Below are 11,737 nucleotides of genomic sequence, written 5' to 3' on the forward strand. Positions count from 1 at the left end.
CACAGGAGAGGGGCCACTTCCTGCTGGGGGCGGAGTCTGATCCTCCAAATGGAGCTCATTCATTCAGATGTTCAGCAGCAGCATAATAAGGACACGTTCCAGTGTGTGTTTCACACAGTGAGTGTGTGTTTAATAAACTAAGTGTGTGTTTCATACTGTTAGTGTGTGTTTAATACATTTTTAGTGTGTGTTTAATACACTTAGTGTGTGTTTAATACTGTTATTGTGCGTTGAATACACTTAGTGTGCGTTTAATACAGTTAGTGTGTGTTAAACACATTGAGTATGTGTTTAATACAGTTAGTGTGTGTTTAACACACTAAGTGTGTGTTAAAAACTGTTAGTGTGCGTTTAATACACTTAGTGTGTGTTTATTACAGTTAGTATGTGTTTAATTCAGTTAATGTATGTTTAATACAGTTAGTTTGTGTTTAATACACTTAGTTTGTGTTTGACACACTAAGTGTGTGTCTAACAAAGTCAGTGTGTGTTTAATATCATTTCTGTGTATTTAATACAGTGAGTGTGTTTAACATGGTTAGTGTGTGTTAAATACAGTTATTGTGTTTATAATACAGTTGGTGTGTGTTTAATGCAGTTAGTGTGTGTTAAACACAGTTAATGTGTGTTTAATACAATTAGTCTGTTTATAATACAGTTATTATGTTTATAATACAGTTTTTGTGTGTTAAATACACTTGGTGTGTGTTTAACCCAGGTAGTGTTTGTTGAACATGTCTAGTGTGTGTTAAATACAGGTGGTGTGTGTTTAATATGGTTAGTGTGTGTTAAATACAGTAAGTGTGTATTTAGTACCGGTAATGTGTATTGAATACAGTTAGAGTGTGTTTAACACGTGTGTTAAACACATCCAGCGTGTGTTTAATCCGGTTATTCTGTGTTTAATACAAACCTTCGGGTGTCCCCGACAGGGTAACATAGTCGTTACACATGTACTACATTTCCCAATAGCAACAGAGCATCACCTGCTTACACACACACACACACCCACACACACACACACACACCTACACACCTACACACCTAGACACCTAAAAACACACACACACAATCACACACACACACCTACGCACAAACACACACACACACACACATACACTCATTGATTAAGAAAATTGTCACACACACACACACACACACACACACACACACACACACACACACACACACACACACACACACACACACACACACACACACACACACACACACACACACACACACAAACACAGGTTCATTGATTAAAACAATTCTCTCACACACACACACACACACACACACACACGCGTGCTCCGTCCATACCATGCTTTATTTCATAGCGAGCCGCGCAGGAGGCTTCTGGAAAAAATCAGTTGCCATGGCAACAGCCATCCCTGAGTGGTGGGTGTTTGGAGGTCTGTGCGATGCCGCCGCTGACGGACGGATGGCATGGGGGATGTGAGGAGGAGGAGGAGGGACAAGCCCCGCAAGATGGCGGGCGGGGGGGGGGGGGGGGGGGGGGTTGTGGGGGGGGGGGGGGGGGGGCTGGCGTGCTCCAGAAGCCCCCGTTGTTCGCAAACGGCCGTCTGTCCTCTCCTCCAAAGGTTAGACTCCAGCGCCTCGGCCAATCACACGCCGGGAACCTCTCTCCCTGGTGTTCTGGCATGAGCCCCGTTTTAATAATGGCCGTATTGTTTGGGTTGTATTTCAGAATCTCCGCTGCCTTGAGTCTACGGGGGCTGTGACTGTAACCTGGAGGGTCAGGCTATGAAGGCAGCCTTTTCAGTTATCTGTTTTACCACCAGAGCCGTTAAGGCTTATACGTGGGATTGAACCCACAACCTTCTGCCCGCCCCTTGTTTCAGCCGTGTTTCAGCCGTGTTTCAGTCGTGCTATTCTTACTCTTCGGAAAACAACATTCACCTCCTAGTCATCAACGAGGTGCTTCTGTTTGTGAAGAGGTCCCTCACCTAGTGAAAGAGCAGGGGGCGGCCGTTAGGAGTTAGTTGGCTCGATACCAGAAAGTTGCTTATGTTTGATCCGCGGCTTCTCCTCGCTGCAGTGTGCCGAGGTGTCCCTGAGCAAGACGCCTCCCCCTGAATGCTCCCGACGAGCTGGCTGTCGCCCTGCGTGGTTGACACCACCGTTGGTGTGTGAATGTATGCATGATTGGGTGAATGTTAGGCAATTGCGCTTTGAGTGGACGCTGGTGAGAGAAGCACTGTATAAATGCATTCCATTTACCGTTTTACCCTAAGAGCATCTGAGGTTCAAGGCTGGTCATCAGTAGTGAATGAGAATCGTTCTCTGTTGTACCAGGTTTCTGCTTTCTGAGGGAATGCTGCTGGTGATCAGACCATGTTGTTACTGCCTGTCCAACAATACTAATGGATTTTCTTAATGAAATCACTTTAATTGATTCACCTCATGATTCGATAATGTACGTTATGTATATCTATCCCCAGTAAGCCCATCGATTCTCCTATCGATTCTATACAGTGTGCTTAAGCATTTTTAATTAACCTCATTGACCGAATGGCTTCCAGCAGTGTATACTGAAGAGTAGCTACAGTATATATATGAATATATACATCCACATACACAATGTGTGTGTATATATGCAACAGTATCTGGTAAATCTAACACCTGTGATCTGTGTCTTATTATATGTTGTGCGTCCTGGCACTGGCAAATAGTCCTTAGCATTGTGTAGCATTATCCTAGCTATCGTTGTTGTATACAGGGAGTGGGTTAACCTAGTGATTATTAGAGCTTGGCACTTGGTCCTACGAAACATCCTTACTCTTACCGACAGCGATATATTGTTGTTTCTCCTTTTCCTGACAAATGTCACCTTATTGTAAGACGCTTTGGATAAATGCGTCTGCTAAACACCCCGAAGGTAAATGTGAATGTGTCTGCCAGCGGGGTAGGGGGGGGGGGGGGTCAGGACGCGCTCGCTCTCAGGTGGTGATGGTTCCACCGGGGAGGAGTAGGAGGAGGGCCCGGTTGGTTGGAGGTTCAAAGGGTGTGTGGTCGCGTCCCTTCAGCCCCCATCCAGCGGATCCCACTCAGCCCCCCTCGTCAGTGGAGGGGAACTAATGAGCGCTTACCGCTGAGGGCTGTTAAGTCTTACATTAAAAAGCTGCGTAATCCACCGCTTGGAAAGCTTCGATACAGCGAGCGTCAATGGTTTCATTAATCCCATTCTGTTGGGTGATGTTATTTTACTGGGCTGGAAACCACACAAAGCCGTCCTCACAACGCCCTCTTGTTAAGCATCTTTCTTTCTTCCTCTCAGTCTTTCATTTCTTTAATTCTTTCCTTCTGTCCTTCTGTCTTTCTTCACCAGCGGCGTGTGCCAGTCAGGACTGGACTTTCAAGCAGACCGTCCAGGAGCTTCACCTGGTAAGAGTCCAGAAAGCGGGACACAGCCAAGGGCGGTCTGAAGGCAGCCTGATAATAACGTCAGTGTGTGTGTGTATTGTGTGTGTGCGTGCGTGCGTGTGGGTGTGTGTGTCGGTGTCTGTCTCGCTCTGTGTCTGTGCGTGTGTGTATGTGTGCGTGTCTGATTCTGTCTCTGTCTCTCTCTTGGTTTGTGTGTGTCTGTGTGTGTGCGTGCGTGCATGTGCGTGTGTGTCTGTATCTGTGTGCATATGTGCTTCTGTACGCGTGCATGCGCGTGTGTGTGTGCGTGTCTGATTCTGTCTCTCTCTCTGTCTCTCTCTGGGTTTGTGTGTGTCTGCGTGCGCGTGTGTGTGCGTGCGTGCACGTGTCTGCTCTCCAGGGGGTTCTCGGAGGGCTCTGCAGTGGGAAGTCTGCCCTGGTTCACAGACACATGACTGGGAGCTACTTGCCGTCTGAGCACCCTGACGGTTCGTACCCGCACCCTTGATCCGTCTATTCTCCGAGACGCAGAGCCCGGTGTCCCACTAACGTAATGAGATGTAAAGGAAGCTCTGCTCTATTTCTGGTTCCCACAGGGCGCCAGTACATCAAGGAGATGCTGGTGGACGGCCAGAGTCACCTGCTGGTGATCAGGGAGGAGACGGGGCCGCCAGATGCTCAGGTGACTCCAACATGGCAACGCAGATGAGCTTCACTGTCTTGTGCCTGTAGGACAGAGGTTCTCAAACTTTGAGAACCACTGTGCTTTTTCAGCCGAGTGCCCCCCTTCACCGGCACAAAAAAATAAAAAAGAACATCAATAATGTATATGCGTTCTATTTGGCAATGTTGATATGAATATTAAAAGGGTGCAAATACTCTTAATTTATTGGGAAACGTGGGCCTGTGCTTCATGCAACTGTTGGCTCATTTCTCCCGCACAAAAGAAGTCCAACGCCAGGAGAGGGTCAGAGCGTGTAGAGGGGAATCCATTAAAATATATTAGTCCTGAAACCGACAACGTTCAACTTTCTGGTTGCGCTTTCTTTCTCATAGATTCTCCTTTGTCCTTGTTTTCAGAATTACATTTCAACAACCTTTCCATTTTCTCGATTTTCTATTGTCTAGCTTTCAGAACTGTTTCTTCAGTTTTTTATTTTCCGAGTACCCCCTGCACTAGTCCAACGACTAGTGTCTAGCCGCTACCTCCGTTTGAGAACCACTGTCGTGTTGTGGGACGTCTGCCCCTTGAGTCTCTCAGAGCTCCCCGCTCCTCCGTCTGACCTCTGACCTCTGCCCTCCGACCCTCCCTCAGTTCGCCTGCTGGGTGGACGCAGTGATCCTGGTGTTCAGCCTGGAGAACGAGGCCAGCTTCCAGGAGGTGTACCGCAACTACCACCAGCTCAGCACACTCCGGCCCATCGCCGAGATCGCCTTCATCGTGGTGGGCTCTCAGGGTGAGAGAACCTCCCAACTCCATTACTAACGGCATGGAAACCCTGTGAGCTTTCAAACTAAACGGTTCATTTGAACGGGACCAGAGGGTCTCATTCAAGTAAGTGTTTGCATGCACTTAAGAAATAGTACTTAGCATCGTGTAGAATTTTATCCCAGCTGTCGTTGTTGTGTACGAGGAATGAGTTCACCCAGCGATTGTTACTGCTTGGCACATCCGTACTGTACCGACAGCGATATATTGTCGTTTCTCCGTCATCTGACATGGAGTTATTGTGAGTCGCTTTGGATGAAAGTGTCTGCTAAATGCCATAAATGTAAATGAATGAGGTGCCCCCCCCCCCCCACTCATCGACTGAGATTACTGCTGTAACACCCCAGGATGAATGATAATCAACAGACTGAAACAGGACTCGAGGTTCGCCCTGAGTGTAACGTACGCCGGTGATGTTGCAGATAAGATCAGCAGCAGCAACCCGCGGGTCATCGGCGACGCCCGCGCCCGGCAGCTCTGCTCCGACGTGAGGCGCTGCACCTACTATGAGACGTGCGCCACCTACGGCCTGAACATCAACCGGGTCTTCACCGACGGTCCGTTCCCCCGCCCCCCGTCGCCCTCCGTTCATCCATTCATAAAGCTAGAGGTTTTCCGATACCGTTTTTTTCACCTTCCCGATACCCATTCCGATTCCTGAACTTGCGTATCGGCCGATACCGAGTATATACCGATACAGCATCTAGCATTGTTACCACCATCTAGCAGGTAGATTCAATCAGGTAGATTCAATCAAAGAAATGTCAAATAACTTAATATAATTGATCAAAATATAACCGTTCATATTTAGCACTTGTTCTTATGAAGGGTTCTCTTACAATGAAAGCAATGGTCGGTTCACCTACCGTCGGCAATTTTATTTTCAGAAATAGATCATTTACACTTATAACATATAATCATAATAATACATTCTTGTACTTTAGCGTGAGCATCCATGTTTTTCCGACTCGGTGGCTCGAACTTTCGACTTCCGGCCGTTAACGAACGCAGCATAACACCTCACGTGTTTGTGACATTCTCTGCCTGTGTAGTAGATTAGCTAGTCATGTGATGGTATCCGATCGCCGCATACACTTACGTACTCGCGATACTCAAAACTGCATTTCAGGCAGTATCGGAGGCATTTCGGATACTGGTATCGGTATTGATACCGGTATCGATACTTTCCCCCCCCCCCGGAGCGGGTGTCACACCGGGGTCCCACCGGGTACATAACACACCGGGAACACCGGTTACACATCGAGTACACACCGGGTACACACCGGGTACACACCGGATACACACCGGTTACACATCGAATACACACCGGATACACATCGGTTACACATCGAATACACACCGGATACACATCGAGTACACACCGGGTTCACACCGGGTTCACACCGGGTTCACTCGCAGGCCAACGCTTAGCCTTTCTGTTCTCTGCTCCACAGCTGCTCAGAAGATCATGGCGGCCAAAAAGCAAGCGGCGCTATTGGCCTCCTGCAAGTCCCTCCCCAACTCCCCCAGCCACTCAGAGGGCTCCACGCCGGTGTCGGGGGTGTTCCCCGGCCAGGTGAGGCTCCGCCTCCCTCGCTCTGTCACCTCCCCTCCAACATACACATACACAATACACATACACATACACAATACAAATACACATACACAATACAAATACACATACACAATACAAATACACATACACAATACACATACACATACACATACACAATACAAATACACGTACACAATACACATACACATACACAATACAAATACACATACACAATACAAATACACATACACAATACAAATACACATACACAATACACATACATATACACAATACACAATACACATACACATACACACACACAATACAAATACACATACACAATACAAATACACAATACACATACACAATACAAATACACGATACAATTCACATACACAATACAAATACACATACACAATACAAATACACATACGCAATACAATACACATACACAATACAAATACACATACACAATACAAATACACAACACAAATACAGAATACAATTACAAAATAACAATATGAATACATATACACAATACAAATACCCCTACACAATACAAATACACAATACAAATACACATACACAATACACATACACAATACAAATACACATACACAATACAAATACACAATACACATACACAATAAAAATACACAATACACATACACAATACAATACGCAATACAATACAAATACAAATACAGAATACAATACACAATAACAATACAAATACACATATACAATACAAATACACGTGCACAATACAAATACACATGCACAATACAAATACACAACACAAACAAAGAATACAATTACAAAATAACAATACAAATACACATACACAATACAAATACACAACACAAATACAGAATACAATTACAAAATAACAATACAAATCCACATGCACAATACTAATACACAATAGAAATAAAAATAAGCAATACAAATACACAATACTAATACAAATACAAATACACAAAACAAGCACAAAACACATACACGTACACAATACAAATATAGGCGTGCATTCTGCTCAGTATCCTGGCTCTGACCCCCCCCCCCCCCCCCCCAGGCCAGTAACGGCGGGCAGAGCAGCGACTACTCCTCCTCCCTGCCCTCCACGCCCGTCATCAGCCACAAGGACCTGTGTGCCCGCCAGGCCCGGGGGGCGGGGCCCGAGGACAGCCCCGCCCCCGCCGCCGCCGCCGCCGCCGCCGCCACCGCCCAGCGCAGCGCCGCCCCGCGGAGACGCACGCCCCGCTTCACGGTGAGGACCCCGCCCCCCCTCTGGGGGCCCCTAGGGGCCGGGGGGGGGGGGGGGGGGGGGATGTGTTCTGAGGGTAACGGCGGTGTGGGGGGGTTGTGTGTGCAGGGCCGGCGGGGCAGCGACTCCAACCGGAGGAGCGCCGACAGCACGGGGGACCTGGGCAGCGGACGCTCCATCCCCGTCAAGCAGGTAGGGGGGCCGGGGGGGGGCAAGGGGGGGGGGGCAGGTAGGGGGGCCGGGGGGGGGGCAGGTAGGGGGGCCGGGGGGGGGGGCAGGTAGGGGGGCCGGGGGGGGGGGGCAGGTAGGGGGGCCGGGGGGGGGCAAGGGGGGGGGGGGGGGGGGGGGAGGGCGAGAGGGGTGGGGGACTGGGAAATGAGGGGTGGGGGGGGGGGTCACTCCATCGCCATCAAGCAGGTAGGGGCCCGGGATGGGGGGGTGGGGGGGGGGGGGGGGGGGGGGCGGAGGATGACCTCACTTCACTAATGCACATTAGATGTGCAGCATCCATTTCATTCTGTTTAGTAATCACTTATACATAAATATATATATAACTATAACAGAAGATGAATGGATGCAGTCTTTTGGCAGTGGGGGCTGCTGGCCTCGGCCCCCCCCCCCCCCTCCAGAGTGAGGTCCTGTTAAAGGCGTCTTTGTCTCCCCCCCCCCCCCCCCCCCCCCCCCCCCCCCCACAGGGCTTTCTGCTGAAGCGCAGCGGGAACTCGCTGAACAAAGAGTGGAAGAAGAAGTACGTGGCGCTGTCCAACGACGGCATCCTGTCTTACCACCCCAGCGTCAACGTGAGTCAGCGGCCCGAGCCCACAGCGCATACACACACGGAGAACCATACACAATACACAATACACATACACAATACATAATACACGTACACAATACACATGCACAATACACATACACAACGTGAGTCAGCGGCCCGAGCCCACAGCGCATACACACACGGACAACCATACACAATACACATACACAATACACAATACACATACACAATACATAATACACGTACACAATACACATACACAATACACATACACAACGTGAGTCAGCAGCAACAGGCCCGAGCGCACTGACACACGGACAACCATACGCATACGCAAAACACAGACACAGTACACATGCACAATAGACATACACAAATACACAATGCAACTACACAATACAAATACAAATGCATAATACCCAATCCAAATAAAAACGCACAATACAAATACAAACAATACAAGTACAAATATACAAAACAAACACGCAAAACAATACACATACACAATACAATTACACGATACAAATACAAATACACAATACAGGTACAGAAAACAAATTCAAATACACAATACAAATACAAACAATACACATCCGCAATACAAGTACAAATATATACAAAACAAATACGCAAAACAATACACATACACAATACAATTACCCGATACAAATACAAATATACAATACTGGTACAGAAAAGAAATCTAAATGCACAATACAAATACAAAACAATACACATATACAATACAAATTTTAATACACAATACAAATACAAAACAACACACATGTTCAATACAAATACAACAAAAATATATACAATATGCTCCATAACGACACGCTCAGAGTGTGTGCTGTGATAGCCGTGGTGTGATGCATTCTGGGCCGGCTCCACTCCAGGACTACATGCTGAACGGCCCCGGGAAGGAGATAGACCTGCTGCGCGTCACTGTGAAGGTGCCGGGGAAGAGACCCCCCCGCGCCGGGCCCCCCTGCGGCCCCCCGCTGGGGGTCAACGGGAGAGCCAAGGAGGGGCAGGACGTCACCCACCCAGGTCAGGGCAGACCCCCCCCCCCCCCGTCAGGAGGTGTACTGTGTTCAGCGTGGATGGGATTAGGACGAGGTGGAGAGATTTATATCTCTGGGGAACGCACTGGGATCCCACCGTCAGAGCTGGTCATTGGGGGCCCCCGAAAGGGAAGTCTGGGGGCCCCCGGCTAGAGCTGCTGCCCCCCGCGGCCCGACCCCTGAAAAGCGGTTTGGAAGATGAGATGAGAGACGAGATGAGAGATGAGATGAGCATGGATGTGATGTGGGGGGGCAGCAGAGGGGAGGAGGGCTGCTCTCTGTTCAGGACTCTGCGCTGGGGAGGACCTGGTGAGTGGATCTTTAGGGCGGCGGCACGCGGCTCAGGAGGCAGAGCGGGGTTGGCTGGTAACCGGAAGGTTGCTAGTTCGATCCACGGCTCTTCCTCGCTGAGTGTCGAGGTGTCCCTGAGCAAGGCACCTCACCCTGACTGCTCCCGACGAGCTGGCTGTCACCTTGTGTGGTCGACTCAGCCCCTGGTGTGTGAATGTGTGTGTGAATGTGTGCATGAATGTGTTCATGAATGTGTTCGTGAATGGGTGAATGTTAGGCAGTATTATAAAGCCCTTTGAGTGGCCGCTAGTTAGAAACACGCTGTATAAATGCAGTCTGTTTACCATTTAAAGGGCGCTTTGTTCTTGGTCGTGTGTTCTAGACATGGAGGGCGTGTCCAGCTCATCGTCCACGCGGGACGCGGCCGGGACGTCCCCGCCGTCGGACAGGAAGAAGCATCGCAGGAAGAAGAGCCTGAACCAGAAGGGGGACTCGGCTGCCGGCCAATCAGATGGTAACGCTTCAAATTTATGACCTCATTTCCTGCTGCCCGAGATCGAAACCTAATTGGTAATTGCGAAGCCAGAAGCAATGAGAGTAAAGAGTAATGAGGTTTTAATGAAGTTTGACTAATCGTGAACCGCTGTCTCCACTCTCCTCTCTCCTTCCTTCTCTCCTCTCCCGGATATTCTGCGACATTTGCTATTGTAAGCCAAGCGAAAAATGTGGAAGCTAAAAAGCTTTGGCAGCTTAAGAAACATAAACAAGACAGGTAATGCAGTTATGTCCGCCCGCTCCCTATTCTGTGACCCGGCCATCTGTGTGCTTGTTTGCTGTGTTTGTTGTTTTGTGCTGCGTTACGTAACGATGCTCATTCTCCATACAAAGCTTTTATTCTGCCTTGGCCCAGCCCCGTACATCTCTCCATTATTTCATGTTACTGAACGCAATCATTTCCGCTCCTGTGTTCATAACACAGTCATGTCAAGTTGTTTGCGGTCATTTCTTACCAACCTGCAACTCAAAGGATTCAACATGCTTTTGTTTATACATTTTGTTTAATGTGATGTAATTCATGGTTTTAATCGACAATAATGTTTAAATCTAGACATGCCCATTCTCTGTGACACCTAGGCCTGCTACAGCCCTCATTACATACCCTATACTCTACCAAGTATCATGCATACGTAGTGAGCATGCTTGAACAATTGTCATCGATTCCACATTATATTTCCCCGCTGACATTTTAAGGATGAGTGGACAGGTGTCGGCTGTGAACAGGAATACGTTCCTGTCGTCTGCAGAATATAAACACACAGATGACAGATAAACGTCTCCGTTCTACCCGGGGGGCTTTCACCGCCTGACAGCAGAACGCGTCAGCGCGGAGGCAAACGCAGTGATAAAAACAGACGTTCACACCGACCGCACAGCATTCTAGGCCTGCTAGATTATGGAAGAAAATCATCATCAAAATTATTTTGGTGAATATTGAAATCAAGATAATTCAAAGGATGATTTTTGAGTTTGAAAACATGATGCATTTATTCAGCAATTCTCTCCAAAAAAAACACTTTGTATCTGATAACAGATGTTACAGATGTAGATGCAATTTCTATAAAACATTTACTGAATAAAATGAATATACTTAAAAAATAAATAAGAATAGTTTCAATTTGATTATGTTAGTTTGGAGTCCGTTGGACTCAAAATTCACCCCAAAATCCCGATGAATTGCACAGCCCTTCCACCACACCACACCCAAACCCTGTGTGTGTTCCGTCCCGTCAGACGAGGACAACTTTGACTTCCTGGTGGTGTCCAGCGCGGGCCAGACGTGGCACTTCGAGGCGCACGCGGCGGACGAGAGGGACGCGTGGGTGGCTGCCATCGAGAGCCAGATCCT

At 48.1% G+C, this 11,737-nt stretch overlaps 1 protein-coding gene across 4 annotated transcripts in view; it reads left to right on the top strand.

Moving 5' to 3' along the window:
* Window positions 1-11,737, top strand: part of LOC115557634 (arf-GAP with GTPase, ANK repeat and PH domain-containing protein 1) — a 23,694-nt gene that overhangs the window by 6,520 nt on the left and 5,437 nt on the right. For 2 of the 4 annotated variants that reach the window (XM_030375599.1, XM_030375600.1), the window contains exons 3-15: window positions 3,353-3,408; window positions 3,788-3,875; window positions 3,984-4,069; window positions 4,703-4,844; window positions 5,299-5,433; window positions 6,331-6,452; window positions 7,507-7,701; window positions 7,807-7,890; window positions 8,394-8,498; window positions 9,373-9,526; window positions 10,214-10,345; window positions 10,544-10,603; window positions 11,623-11,737. The exon at window positions 11,623-11,737 is cut by the window's right edge and continues 37 nt beyond it. In XM_030375599.1, coding sequence (XP_030231459.1) covers window positions 3,353-3,408; window positions 3,788-3,875; window positions 3,984-4,069; window positions 4,703-4,844; window positions 5,299-5,433; window positions 6,331-6,452; window positions 7,507-7,701; window positions 7,807-7,890; window positions 8,394-8,498; window positions 9,373-9,526; window positions 10,214-10,345; window positions 10,544-10,603; window positions 11,623-11,737 — 1,474 coding nt within the window. The remainder of the gene's footprint in view (window positions 1-3,352; window positions 3,409-3,787; window positions 3,876-3,983; window positions 4,070-4,702; window positions 4,845-5,298; window positions 5,434-6,330; window positions 6,453-7,506; window positions 7,702-7,806; window positions 7,891-8,393; window positions 8,499-9,372; window positions 9,527-10,213; window positions 10,346-10,543; window positions 10,604-11,622) is intronic. The other 2 variants (XM_030375601.1, XM_030375602.1) reach the window with 2 other exon arrangements.

The sequence above is a fragment of the Gadus morhua genome, chromosome 13 (genome assembly GCF_902167405.1).
Source record: "Gadus morhua chromosome 13, gadMor3.0, whole genome shotgun sequence".
NCBI lineage: Eukaryota > Metazoa > Chordata > Actinopteri > Gadiformes > Gadidae > Gadus > Gadus morhua.